This window comes from Cupressus sempervirens, chromosome 3, assembly GCF_028749045.1.
Source record: "Cupressus sempervirens isolate cs-2001-9-10 chromosome 3, ASM2874904v1, whole genome shotgun sequence".
NCBI classification, from domain to species: Eukaryota; Viridiplantae; Streptophyta; class Pinopsida; order Cupressales; family Cupressaceae; genus Cupressus; species Cupressus sempervirens.
Window position 1 is genome coordinate 29,764,256 of NC_143120.1, and position 15,635 is coordinate 29,779,890.

The window sequence follows — 15,635 nt, forward strand, 5'->3', positions numbered from 1 at the left end:
TAAACCAACAATGTAAATAAAATGCTCAAATCTTGTAAAGGATCCATATTTTTCAGAATCACACGAGTGAAAACCAAGAGAATGACACGAAGCTCTAAATTGAATTTCACTTATACAAACAAACTCACAAGCAATATCTCCTACAGCCACAGGCTTTGCATTTGAATTCTCAAAGAATGCTTTTTTTGAATCAAGTTCCTCTTTATTAAAAGATGGTGGTAAGATCTAAAAGATCAAATAAGAGTACCTGTATATACAGCTGTGACATAAAGAAGCCTTTCTCGAGGACCATTCATTGCATCTTTAGGACTTGCATATCCAGGTCCACTTCCAACACAACACCCAACTTTAAACTTCTCCCCAACTTTAGTTGAAAGAGATTGAATTGTTGAGGTGACTTCTGTTAAAGCACTAGCCATGGTCAACTTTGCTTTAAACTGCACACATAAATGAAGAATCACAAACTGTAAGAAACGGTATGCAGACAGAAAAAGTTTATGCAAGTTAGCGAAAGCAGTGGCCATAATAGTATCCAAGAGAGCTGTAATGAGTGTAATCCATGTAGCACCAATGAAAATTTGACATTTGTCTCCACCTAAAGAGAAATTTGAAATACGACCACAAGGAACCTTATAACAAAAAAAGAAATCTATTTTGAATAGGCAACTAATGAGTTAAGTAGGTATTATTATAAACATAAGCATTACATCTATATAAACATGTGGGGAAATAAGTCAAACAGGCCATATAAAAAAAACATATCAAGAACCAATCACAGAATAGCAGCATAGTGTGCTTGAACAATAAAACTAAATTGGTATCAAGATATCTAGTAATGCTTAAATCTAGATGGTTTATAAGTCAATTTTTAGGTTTGAAGGATAGATTAGTTCTCATCCATCTTTCTTCCCAACCCAATATTCAATGGACTATACCTTCCACTACTGGGGTTGAATTGCCACAATCCAATTGCATTGTCAACAATTGTTGTTCCCTTAACAAGCAGTCCCATGCAAGAGGGTTCAAGATCTGTATTTATGGAGTTACATTTTTTATGAGACGAGAAAATTCAGAAAGATTGACACAAGATAAATTGGAATCTTGTTCTAGAATATAGAAGTCCCTTCCTTTTAGCACGAAATTTTCAGTGGCTGCGTTCGAGGTGAAACTAGAATTTCTTTCACAGGTTTAACAACATTTTGCCCACATGGCATTGTCAGAAACTTCAAGTGAATTTCGGGGGAATGCTTTCCTTTCTATATTTATGATCTTGGGATGCAATATTGCAGTTTTCGAACAAATCATGGGACCGCCAGCTTTTGAAAAATTAACTTGAACCTTTTAGCATTAGCTGATCCTATAAAATCAATGGGACCATTTGATTGTAGAAGGCTTAACTTTTCTTAGCAACACCTGAAAATAAATATAAGGTGGCCACCCTCCATAGAAAACATAGCCTTAGAATTATTTTATTCCCAGAATTTCTTCACATGAGCTCAGTTGGAGTTAATAAAGTTGGTGTTTACTAAACTACCAAAACAAGCCAATAGTTTTTTCCTGTGAGCCATTGACAGGTTAGTGGTGAGCATATGGTATAGAAACATGACAATTATATGTAAGAGATGTCATTGCTCATGAGACTTCTATTCGATCTTTACAAAATCCTGCCACTACACTAGATGGTTCTTTGGTGTATTTGACTTACAAAGAATTCCTCATTCTAATGAATCAGTAGAACATCATCGATATAAAGAACTTGATCACATTCCATTTTCATTGTCATTCTATTCCATGTTCTTTCAAGAAATAATGGATGCTACTATAGTTCCCATGAAACTATCATCCTTTTCAAATATAGGCACTATGAATGGGTTTATAATAGACCCTCCCGAAAAGTCCTTAAAAGAGAAATTGAAAACTAGTAAGAGGATTGATCTTTTAGATAAATCAATGGCTATATGCACATTCCACATGCCCATTTTCACTACTGATATATTGAATAGCCACTTAAACCTGTAAGCTGCAAGGGAACCATCATAATAAAAAACTGGATGCTAATATGTAAAACCATTTAACCTAGTTGTTAATGACTCCAACTGCACATGTAATTAAAAGTTATGACATTTGTTACACATACAATTGATCTTAAGTAATTTATTTACCTAGATTTAGTTATGCTTTTTCACTGAACGAGTTGTCAGCTTATTCTTTAGAAGAATCTCTCCACACTGAGAGAATGAGCTGCCATCTTCACATCCTTGTAGCTCCTATATATGTAATGATATTTTATCTAGCTCTATTCAGGAATTAATAGCTTTGTTCTGTTCATTACACACTAAGTCTGTACTAACACTTTGAAGTTTGAACAATACAGTTACTTTTGAGTAGCTTCCAGCAATTTGTTCTACAATAGAGATTTATGCAATATCTGAAATCTTACTCCAGCAACCAAGTAAAATGCCCTAGAATGGAACCCGTCATCAATAAAAGTGCATAAAAATTTGGAAGAAATACATTTAATCCACTTTGTATCACCAGTCTACAGAGGGTCTCAACATCAGTCCGCCAATATCCTACAAAAAAGTGATATATTGATAGTGAACCACAACACTATCTAAAAATATGGTTATCAGCAGACCCCTTTTTTTAAGGACACCAGAAATATATTATTGGACATGTCCATGAAGTGAAGTGTTTAAAGCCTTAAGACAGTCCAGCTTACTGATTTAAAAGCATAAAATGGTTAAGGCAAATGTCAATAGGTTTTGTGCTAGGCATTTAAGGATGAAATTTTTGAGGTAGGTACATCATGATTTTGAAATGTAAATTGCATCTATTGAACTATAAAATTGAATCTTATCATCAAAAAAAATTATAATCTGGTTACAAAGGACATAATGTTTCCATTTTGTATATTCTGCCTGATGTATGAAGCTCACAATCTTATGTTCAATGGTTGCTCACTGCATCAAATAATAGTTATAAATTAAAGATGACAGGATGGAGACACATTGTGAAGCGAGGACATTTGTTTCAATTTAAAACTATTTTTAAACTTTGACAGTGCATGAAAAATGACACTGTTAATCAATAAATAAACTCCTCAACTCCATAACTCCAGAACTCCTCTTACCTCTTCCTCCAACAGTGCTTCCTTACAGCAGGCTGTGGCCCTTGCAGACCACAATATAAGGAAATTGAACTATATAGATGCAGAGGAGCATAGACTAGAGCCTGACTAAACTGCAAAAAGTATGTTGACAAGGGTTCTAAATTCTTCTTCCATTTTTTAGGCATAAAACATAAACAAGAATCAGCGACTTCAGTTCTTGACTAGAAAAAACAATTTTGTATTGATCATAAGAGTAACAGCTAATCAAAATTAGCTTTTCTCCAGTATTATCAAATTTCAATAATTGTTCTTTGATTATCTAGTGAAAATCCTATCCAGAAGGAAATTCAGGATTCTACTTGAGAATACCCACCATGATCAATCATAATTAAGATCATAATCTTGCACATTCTTCACTTAGGAGGAATTTGATGTGGCCCCTGTTTCCATGAATTATGGAAGAAATACTACTATTGATTGTCTCCCGGTCAACTTTTCCAAAACTATGTGACCGCATATCAAAGAGGACTATTTTGCTGTCTATATTGAAGCTTTTGTGAAAGGCTCATTGAGCCTTGTTATACTACTCAAGGGCTAATTGAACTTCTCTCCACAGACACAAAAAAATATGTTAGCTAGCTGAAAACCTACACTGCATATATCCTACAAAAATTTGGCTCAAGCTATAGTTATGTGTATCAAAACTATCACATTGGAGATTGTTAGGATTGTACAGAGTGGAAGGTATATTCTGCATCACAGAAGCAACAATCTTTTCAAAAGTCATGAATAGCAATTTAACTTCACCCCAAAACTGAATTTTTTTCCTGAAAATTTTGTAACAATTTGATAAATCAGTCAAATGAGATATTGACAAAGTTGCATGTGGACGGGGGTACTTGAGTACTTAGGGTACCTATATGGGTACGGCTGTTTTTCAAAATAGGGGACGGGGGTACTTGGGTATGTCAAACTTATTTTTCTATATGATTTAATATTTCTAGAAAATCTGTAATTATGAGTCATGACAATGGTTTTCCAAAACAAGAACAGTGATAAAGTTTGCTAATGTAATGTATTGTTTTCAGTTTCAGATTTGCAATATGCTTGCAATAATAATATATGATAAATGTTTAGATGCATGACAGAGAAGGTAGACTTTAAACATCAACAAGAAGATCATGAATCATACAATAATGACATATTGCAAATGATAAACTTCTGACTTGAACAGTGATAAAGTGTACTGTTAATCAATATTGTATCAAAGTTTGAAACTATTATGTATTGAATTAAGCTTGATAACCAACAAACTTTACACACAAAAAACTGAAACAAAAATCAGAAATCTTAATCAAGGTCTTTAGCTATGATGCTCTCCACTGAGTACCCAATACCTGGGGTGCTTGTACCCAGTACTTGGGTATGTGGTTATGTGTACCCATGCAACCTAGGATACTGACAATAAAAATCATGATCTGTGATTAATTTGCAATTTTCCAAAAAAATATTAGGCCAAGGAATAATGGGGGGTAATTTTTTTTCATTTTCTGTGATGATTTTTAATTCTTAAGCCTAACCTAATTGTTTTTCATTTTTTTCCAAATCAATTGTGATAAGTTGAACAAATCTTTATCTTTTCAATTGCATATTTGTTCCCGGAAAGATATTTGTTGCTATTTTCTGGATAGTTCAGTGCTTACATGCGAAGCTGTTGAATGGGCTTTACAAACATCTCAAAACGCTTTCTAGATAAAGTCAAATCTTGATGAATCCTGTGACAATATCAAATGGCATTTATTCATAATATACTTGGCTGGTATGGGTTTGGACCAAGAAGTACTTTAATCATCAAAATTATGTTCAATGACGCTAATGTTGGACTGGCTATAAATGGTTCTCTCTCCTCCCTATTCCCGCTTTAGAGGCCATCTATCAAGGTTGCCTCTTGGCCCCATTCTTCATGTTCATTCTGTTAATGCTTTGGGGTACCTCCTTCAGTATGCCCACTTTCAATAACTTATCCATGGACTTTACCTTCCAAATGATATTGTTTCTTTGAATTCCCATTTGCATGATGATAGCATAGTTGAAAAACTAAGACTTGGACTTGGAAAAGACTTGCACAAGGACTTGACCAAAGAAAATAATGTAGTTTTACAAAGAAAAAACATATTAATGCATTTAGAGAACATAAGAGCCATAATTGAAACAATATGCATGTCATATGAATCCCAAACACTCAATATTTTAAAATTTTCATTAAATGTTCAAATTTTAAAATTTATATCAGCAGCATGAGTTTATAAATATTTACAAAATGACATATAGTGGTATGTCCAAATGTGAAAAACAGAAAATTAAAGACTACATCTTCCTTTACCCTCTCCTAGAAAAACTCAATTTTTTAGGCCTTGAACTAGTAGTTGTTGAGGTATTTAAATAAGGACTTTATTCTTCTTCTTCATCATCCTCCATTTCATCAGAGTCACCCTAAAACCTTGTTTTGAGAAAAAAACAAAGAACAAATGACTCAAAAAGTGAATATATATACATAAGTTGCTAGGCGTGTTCAGCCAGAAGCAAGAATCCTTCATAAGGATTCGTGAGTCTTGATGTCAAACTCGCACAGGTCCATGGCTAGGACTCGCAAGTCCTTGTGATGGAGTCACCTGGAATCGACCCGCGAGTCCATAGTAAGTTCACTTGATTCACCATTGGACTCACGAGTTCAACCAAGTCCATGGCGAGTTCGGCAATTTTTTTTTAACTATGGATGATATCATGTTTTTCAGCCAAAACTCTTTGAAAGAAGTGGTGAATTCTGTTGAGATAATGGGTGTTGCACACATTGCATAATATTGTTATATTTTATTATTTTATTTTATTATGTAATTTTGTGCCTAGATGGACATGCAACATGTAAAGATTCTCATGGAATATTCTTGATAAGTTGTATTGTAACATTGTGATAATACTTCATGTAATTATTTAATATTGGGAAAAAAAATTAAATGCCCAATATTAAATATGAGGTTAGTGGGTTAGGTAGCACATGGTTTATGTAATACCACTTGGTGGTTTTGTGGGACTTGCTACTATATAAGCAGCCACAAGGGTAGTTGTTGTAGAGAGTAAGAGTGAAAAAGGCAAGAGTTGAGTGAGACAAGGCTTGACAGATTAGCCAAGGGAGCATTTGTGAAGGTTGGAAGCATGGCATGGGATGTGTGGATTCATGCTTGTTCACATAGTTTGCTCGGTTGTGGCTATGGCCATGAAGGCTTCCATGGTTGTATGGCAATGGTATTTTTGCTGAATAATACATGGTGATGGATGCTTTTGGAGGCTGGGTTTTTCCCTCAATGAGGGCTTCCCAGGGTATATCTTGTGTCACAATTTTGTAGATATGTTGTCTATTCTCTTGCATGTGGATTTTAATTCCGTGTTTATTTTAGATTTATTATGGGTTATATGGAAACGGTTATATTCTTTATTGCCAAGTTTCCTTTACAAGTGGTATCAGAGCTATAGTTTTATTATTGTAACCCTAGATTGAATCCATGGGAATGCGTGAGAGGATTAAAAAAAAAAGGGCAAGATATATGAATAATTTATTGTAGATTTAAGGGTTTTAGGTTTGCTGTTATGATGGGATGTTAAAAGATTTGGGCATGTGAAATTGTTGGACAAAAGAGTTTTTCGGATGTTTCATTTAAATGAGAGTTTTAGGGGGTAGCTTGCAGAAATGACCTCCTAGGTAAAAACAGACCTCATCATTGGATCCGGGTCGACATTTTCATAAATTTTGATATATAATATGCCCTAATTTGGCCATGTTTAGAGGAAATGAAAGAGTTTTTTGGTTTTAGCCCATGATGGCCGTCAAATTTAATCCCGTCGAAATTTTCGTCACAAAATAAAAAATAAAAAATGAAAAATCGCACTGAAAATGGTAAAAAGACTGTCTTAGTAAAACGGCCATAACTTTCTCTCAGAATATCGGATTTCAGAGTTCTTATAGGCGTTGGAAAGCTAATTCAGAGCACTACAACATGGTAAAGGTTTGGTTCTGTGATTTTGAGATTTTGTTAGGTTTTAAGAGCCCTAAAGTCAGATGTTTATTTTGAGCACGGATTAGTGCATAACTTGGGCATACGGAGTCAGATTTTGGACTTCGAGTAGTCAACGGAAAGTTCTTGGAGAGCTCTACACATTGGTTCAGATTTGGTGCAGGTTTGGCATAATTTATTTGGTGATATATTTATCTGAATAGTTTATAGATATATTTTGACTATGGTAACATTGTGATTTTATGGCATTGTAGATTTAAGATTTGATGTCATTGTATACTCAATTCATATTTTAGATTGGTCTCATGATCATATGGTTATCAATGTTTAGTTTGGATATGTATGATGACTTGTTGGATCTACAAGTTGTGCAGTGTTGTAAGCGGTCTATACTTACAGGTTGCATTTATAGCTTGGTTATGGGTTGTCTTTGCCTATTGATCTTTCATTATTGATGCATATTCAGATTGGTGGCTTCGATTTGGGTTGTCTATGCCCTAAGTCACATGATTTTATCTTCATGTAGAAGGGATGAGATCTTGTTACTAGGTACAGTCATGGTGGAAGATTGTGGTTGACTATTTTATGCTGACAGGTTGGACACTTTGAGAGCCAGATGCTCGGTTCATGGATGTGATCATGGTGTCATAGATTTTGACATGACATGATTGGATATACAGGTACATCCTTGATGTTCATTAGTTTGGATTTTCTGATTTGGTTATGGTGGTATATCTTCTTGGTTGAGGATCATGGTTATTTGGTTTCTTTTTTAGGAGCTCATGATGTGCACTTTGAGTTCTTTAATGGTTTGATGCCTTGGTTGATTCTCATAGTTAGAGGATGGTTTTTTCATCATATGTCATGGATAGCTTGGATACATGGGTTAGTGGGAGCTTGTGACAGTGATGGGGTGATAGTGCAGGATTAGTTCCTGGTTTAGTTTGGATCTTCATATAGGAGATGGATTTTATGATGCCATAGGTGACTTGGTACCACAATTGAGTGAGAGTTGTTGGCATTGATATATTTATTGAGCGTTTGCAGATGTTGGAGGTTTGTCTTAGATCCTGTTGCTGCAGAAGCGTCTTTGACATTTGCATGGTGCACTTGTTATCTTCATGGTGTGTGAAGATGGTTAGATCTTGAGGACTCATGGAGTTCTTGGTTATCTTCATGGTGTGTGGAGATGGTTTTCTTCACGGTGTATGGAGATGGTTGCATCTTGAGGACTCACAGGGTTCTTGGCAAAGGTGTGGTTTATGCTTTTACTTGGCATGCTATCCTTGGTATGAGGATGGTTTCATTATTATGTCATGGTATACTCTTGATACGCGTTTAGAATTGTGACATGTTATGGTGTGTTCATATGGAGCATGTTATCTCTTTTGGTTGAGATGGTAAGATCATGTTGTCATGTTTATGTTCCTAAGGCCATGGTTGGAACTTTGACATTGATCTTGGTTTAGTTTCTTGGTATTGAGTACACTGATCATAAGCTGGATACTTCATGATATTGCTATGTTGCGTTTGGAGTTGGCATGGACTGATTGGTTACAAGTGCTCATGGATACTTAGAGACGGTGGTGACGCTGATTTCTCTTGGATTAGAGAAGTATTTGTTGAGACGGTTGATGGTTTCAGCAGGAAGTCCGAAGGGCAGTCACTTGATATGGACTTGAGAGGAGATTGTTCTTAGATGAGTCTTGGTTGGAGACTTGGGTATCTTGGTGAGCATTCTCATTCCCCACTCTTGGTCTACTTGGCGGTTTGCTACTTGAGAGGTATAGCCCATTGTTCCTCTCAGTTGCATTATATTTATGCTTATCTTTCATGGATATGGATCTTGAGCTATGGTACACGAGTTAGTTCTAGAGGGTTCATTTGAGAGATGGTTTAGCATTGGTTATCTCCATGTGCATATGTTGTTATGCTGGTTGAGTTTGGGAGATGGTTTTATATTGGGCATATTCCTTGGATTAGAAATGGTTATTCCTTGGTTTAGGAATGGTTTTTATGAGTTTGATCTTCTTGTGAGAGGCTTACATCCATGATTAGTTATATGATATGGTTTGGGTGTTGTTGAGGCTTCTTGTTGGGGTTTTATGGAGGAGATCATACTTGCACAGTTTACATCTAGAGGTGTGTGTAGAAGGACATGATACAGGTTATGATTTGCATGGTTTTTCTAGTCTTGGTTATCTTCTTGGATGTTCAGTTTTGCCTACATTGGATTTGAGATTGGTTGGAGATTGTGATCACTGGTTTGTGCTCATGCATGTCATGTGAGAGATGACATGGTTATTTCTTTCTCTTTCCTCTGTTGGTTGTGGAGAATTTGGGAGACTATTGGAGAATTGTTATGAGAGTTTTTTCTTGCAGGATATTGGTTTATGTATTGTGGATGTCCTTGATACTACATGGATTCACTTCTTTGAGATGTGTTGAGTGGATTGGTTATAGATTTGACATTATCTTTTGCATTGGAAGCTTCTTGGTATATATGTGGCAAGTATTGCTCTTGAGGCTTGTGATTGTAGGTTATAGATTGGATATGTTGGTGATATGAGATTCACTTGTTATACCTTTGAGGTATGGATAGTTAGATGGGTTTAACACTTTGCTGTGGGTGTTATTTCAGCTATGGATATTTTGACAACTATGGATACATGTGATTACCTTTGAATCAGGTTATTTGTGCTTGGAATTTCAGTTGGTACAGGATTTTATGATCTTTTACTGCGACAGGTTGGGTGGTTTTCTCTTTGGATGGCTTCTATGTATGTCCAGTGGCAGTGGCATAATAGAAGGTGAGATCAATCCTGTTTGAAATGCTGGATACTTTGATTTTGTTGCGGGTACTAGGATGGAGCACTTGGTGTATTTTGATCCATGATGGTGGATGTGCTAGGAGGGATTGTTCCCTTGTTCATTTATGTGGCTACGGATTGACCCTATGCAATGTATACAACAAGTGGGAGATTGTTGAGATAATGGGTGTTGCACACATTGCATAATATTGTTATATTTTATTATTTTATTTTATTATGTAATTTTGTGCCTAGATGGACGTGCAACATGTAAAGATTTTCATGGAATATTCTTGATGAGTTGTATTGTAACATTGTGATAATACTTCATGTAATTATTTAATATTGGAAAAAAGAATTAAATGCCCAATATTAAATGTGAGGTTAGTGGGTTAGGTAGCACATGGTTTTAGCACATGGTTTATGTAATACCACTTGGTGGTTTTGTGGGACTTGCTACTATATAAGCAGCCACAAGGGTAGTTGTTGTAGAGAGTAAGAGTGAAAAAGGCAAGAGTTGAGCAAGACAAGGCTTGACAGGTTAGCCAAAGGAGCATTTGTGAAAGTTGGAAGCATGGCATGAGATGTGTGGATTCATGCTTGTTCACATAGTTTGCTCGGTTGTGGCTATGGCCATGAAGGCTTCCATGGTTGTATGGCAATGGTATTTTTGCTGAGTAATACATGGTGATGGATGCTTTTGGAGGCTGGGTTTTTGGTTTCCTAAGGTATATCTTGTGTCACAATTTTGTGGGTATGTTGTCTATTCTCTTGCATGTGGATTTTAATTCCGTGTTTATTTCAGATTTATTATGGGTTATATGGAAACGGTTATATTCTTTATTGCCAAGTTTCCTTACAAATTCCCCTAATGTCACTGACCTCTACTATGCTTTTTCAAATTCTGAATTACCAATGCATAAAATGGAATGCTTTATGAGCTCTGCAGTTCCTCCTTAACCATGGATTCCTCTAGAATGGCAATACATCAAATAGGGTGTGATGCCTAGATAGTTTGTTATCCCCTTTGCATTTGGAGTTTCCTACTCGAACATTTTAAAATGGTATTTATCCAAGTTAAAGTTTAAGCTTCTTTGTTGGACCTAGAGATTCATATCTATGTTTGACTACATTCAAGTGGTTAACAGCTATGTCTAGATATCTTTTTGTTTGCTGCCTCACAAAACTTGCTACAAACAAATTCCTCAATAAATCAGAAGTTTCTGGTATGCCAAATAGGGGAAAAAGGGAAGTATGTCTGTGCTTCTAGCGCACATTGTATTCAGCCAAACAATCATATTTGTTGGACCTTATTGAACACTACATCCAAGGCACTTGTCTCATTGCTAAATGCTATAAGAATGCTCAAGGGCTCCTCTTCTTGGAAGATTATCATTGGACACCACATTCAGATTGCTGATATCAAGGGTTCTCAATCTTCTTTGGGTGGAAAGCTAAACTTTCATTACCCTCATTCAAGCCACATGCTTCAACTCAGTTGTATAGCATTTGGAAGCTTTCTCCCTTACTAAGGCAATGTGCTTAGTCACTGAGGCATGGACTTACCTATCCAACATTCTCCAATCAGTGGAATTGACCATTCCAAAGGATGATCAGCCACTGGCAACCTGCAAACAGCTATGTGGTAAATCCCTTGAAAAAAGAACTATTAAATATTTTCATTATTTTGCATGGTACATTGATTTACTTGTTCATCTGAATTAGACAGACAATGTGATAAGGATAGAGGAAGCAAAACTATCTTTTGAAGTTACGTGAATTAAGAAAAACTGAACTGTGAGATACAAAAGACAAAATTGGATCACAAAATATGATATAAGATGGAGATGGATGGCTTTTCAAAATAACATTTTGAGTGATCTAAGTAAACTACAAACTTTTTGATTGTGAGAATAAACACAAAAGTTGAAGAACAAATTAATACAAAGTAGGAACAAGGGAAGACATCAAAATATTTTGCAAGATGGTAGATGTCACGTGTGGTTGAGGTTTGATTAGTTTAGATAGTAAAATAAAATCCCAGCAAGCTTGGTTATAGACTGAATCGAGTGACTGAGAATCATATTAGCATAGCATTAAAAGTCATCTATGGTGACTGTCAACAAATTTATAATTTGTATAAGGTAAATGCCTCAGATCCGGAAATATAAAATTAACTTTATTTCTTTAAATGGTATCTGAACTTTTACACATACGCCACTATGCATCATGGGGTGTTACCTTGCTCAATCAAGGAGTTGCATTTGATAAAAAGGGACAAATAAAGACTACTTCAGACCCAAATTTAGTAATATTTGATAAGCACCAATGGTGATACACTCATCATATGTGCATCTTGGATGCACCAATCTCGAATTTACAAGAGCTTGGATGCACCAATCTGTTGAGCTGACAAATTTGTCATATGCCAACATGGTCCTTGAAGTTTAAATGCACCCTTTAGTGTGCCTAATCCTACAAGAATGGTACACTCCAAATCTTATTAATAGTTCCACAAAGTCATGGAACATGGAGACAAAGGTACAAAGGGGATAGGTATCGAGAAAAAGGGTTCCAAGGCCCTGGATTTAAGGACAAAAAGGGATAACAATTCGTGGAGAATTGGGTATATAGCATCTAGCGGGCTCTAGGGGTAGCATCCTTCATGGGGATATAGGGGCAATGCCTCAAGTGAGGTCAAGCAATAGTGCCCCTCGCGAGTTTTGAGTTTGTGAATACAGTGGTGTCAAGGGTGAAGCCCGTGCTACTAGGTCAAAATTAAAGCCCTTGAGATATGGCCATGCTGCACACTATATTCATAATTTTATCAGCGTGTTTTCTTCAACCATCCTCATTATTTCTAATCAAGCCTTGATCCTTCAAAGAATTTAAGTGGCCCAAACGATGAGAGCTAAGCAAAGCCTTATAGCATCCAGTGAGGTCAAGCAATAGTGCCCTTCGTGAGGTTTGAGTTTGTGAATACAATGGTGTCAAGGGTGAAGCCCTTGCTACAAGGTCCAAATTAAAGCCCTCAATACGACATGGTCATGGAGCACACCATATTCATAATTTTATCAGCATGTTTTCTTCAAAAGTCTTCATTATTTCTAATCCTTGATTCTTCAAAGAATTTAAGTGGTCCAAATGATGATAACTACACAAAGACTTACAGCATCCAATGGGATCGAGCAATAGTACCCCTCGTGAGATTTGAGTTTGTGAATACAATGGTGTCAAAGGTGAAGCCCTTGCTACCAGGTCCAAATTAAAGCCCCCAAGGCCACATGGTCATGGTGCACACCATATTCATAATTTGATCAGCATGTTTTCTTCAAAAGTCCTCATTATTTATAGTCAAACCTTGATTCTTCAAAGAATTTAAGTGATCCAAATGATTAGAGCTACACAAAGAGTTATAGGACTTTTTTTTTTTTTTTGAGTGTTTAGGGTTTAGGTTGACCAACTACACAATAACGTTAGGCTTAGTGGCCCAAATTCAAAAAGATTTCTTGTGAACACTTAATCCAACCACATAGTCACCACAAAACTTGGAATATGAGGATTCTAGTTAAAATTGGGTACATAAGTAAATTAATAGTCACAATGAGATGGGTATTCCTAAACCCATTTCATTCAAGCTTCTCCTCCTCTTGAAGTCTACCAAATATCCAATGTCATTATCCACTAATACCATTACCATCTTCTTGAAACCAATGTGTTTCAAGATTTATATGTTCACAAGTACTAGATGGTCTCTAAAAAACCAAGGCATCCTAGCTTTTACAAACTATTTCAACTCACATGTTCCCAAAAAGTGGGCTTTGTTTTACGGTTTACCAGCAGGTGGTTACAAAGACGCTCAAAAGACAAAATGATCTCTTCTAGATTTCTGAACAACAATTTGGTCTACTGAAGGTCTCAATATCTCTAGCAAGTCAGCAGAAAGACAGGCCTAATAAACCTGTACTATAGAAGCAGTGTACAAAAAATCTGAAGCAATAAGAGACAAAACACACAATATGCACTACGTACTATTTCATTTGGGTTGAATAAAAACCCCAGCATAATAGGCTTCTTCATTATATTATAAAAGCTCAACCATTCACAATAAAATAATGGAGCTCTTATGCAGAGCTTATGCAAATGTGCATATTAATAGACACATCAAAGAATAATTTTATGATTTGCATGAATGCTTTAAAATCGTGATCAAAATAAATAATAATAATTTTACAATTTGCACGAATGCTTTAAAATCAAGAACAATACAGGAATTTTTTTTTCTAAAACCTCTCACTGGTCTTCATAGCCTTAACCAATTATACAACATACTTCCCACAATTGGTTGGCATACTTGTTCTGCCAAGTTCTGCAGCTCTGTGCATTCAATAAACTGAAGCAGACTTCATATTCTAACGTCCTTAGAATTAGACCAAGTATATAATATTTAAAGAGGAAAACCTGTACTAAAATAAATTATATCTCTGCACTACAAAATTATGTAGTTCTTAGGATACAGCAACGTGAAGAAAATCCAAATTCTACCATTAAACAAAAAAAATTTAAAAATTTTAAAAATATATATATATATATATTCATTTTTTAATTAACTTTTTGAAAAATCCAAATATTCAATTATTTACAACAGTACACAAGCTAAATTCTCAAAAACAACCCAGTTGATTCCTGCAAGTAATATCACAAAATAGTCTAATTTCAAAAAAAATCTATCATTTTATTAAAACATAGTTAAGTTAAAAGTAAAATTGTGCTTAAATGGCTAGATCAAAAAGTTCTAAAACATTTATAATTAAAATAGCAAGCAATGGCTCTTCAACTTCCATTATAGCTACTTTGCTGATCGCAGTAAATTAATGATTGATAGAATATGTTAAACGAGAAGAGATCCCATGTGACCTCGGCTAGTGTATGGCCAATTGTCTACCTCAATATCATAACGTCAAAAACCGAATTGAACAAACTGCCTCATTTTATTTATTAAAAATACAGATGCTCATCTACCCATCTATTTAGACACCAAAAAAACACTGAACTGAAATCAACTAGCCCAAGATCAAAATGAAGAACTGAAACCAGCTATCCTGTCTAAATAAAAATTAGCAAGTGCCCAAACAATAAATGATAAGCTCAAAGTATTGTAAAACTTACCAGTAAGAAGCTCAGTGTACGATCCTTGCCCGATCCGCACCTCTGGCCTGGTGTCTTAAGCTTATATTTTATAATTTTCCTACCGGGTGAATCGGCAAGTCTTTCAGAATTATCCTATATTAACAAATACAGTGAAAAAGCACTCACACGAAAGGGGAAACTCTCATTACCCAATCACTATCGGCGTATATATACTGTGTAAACTTAATTTTGGTTAATAAATATGAGGTGCGCTAAAATCTCTTCGAACTTAATGATATAATAGAAAACATTAATAGACAATTCATCAACCCAAAATGTGTCCAGGGGGACTGCACAAGAGGAAAAAGAATGACGGCAATTTTTGGGATAAGGATAGGCATGAGAGTCTGTGTAAAATACGTTTATGTACTGGCTATTTATAGACTTTTGTCTGTTGCGGAGTTTTTAGATGGAAAACCTAGGTTGTGTCAAGAAATAAATAATTGATTTGTT

The 15,635-nt window shown here is 35.5% G+C and overlaps 1 protein-coding gene across 1 annotated transcript in view; it reads right to left on the reverse strand.

Moving 5' to 3' along the window:
• Positions 1 to 15,406, reverse strand: part of LOC149564611 (selenium-binding protein 2-like) — a 38,181-nt gene extending 22,775 nt beyond the window's left edge. The window contains exons 1-2 of the mRNA XM_089818160.1: positions 15,162 to 15,406; positions 248 to 437 (exon numbers count right to left, since the gene is read on the reverse strand). Coding sequence (XP_089674286.1) covers positions 248 to 419 — 172 coding nt within the window. The 5' untranslated portion in view covers positions 420 to 437; positions 15,162 to 15,406. The remainder of the gene's footprint in view (positions 1 to 247; positions 438 to 15,161) is intronic.
• Positions 15,407 to 15,635: the final 229 nt, after the last annotated feature.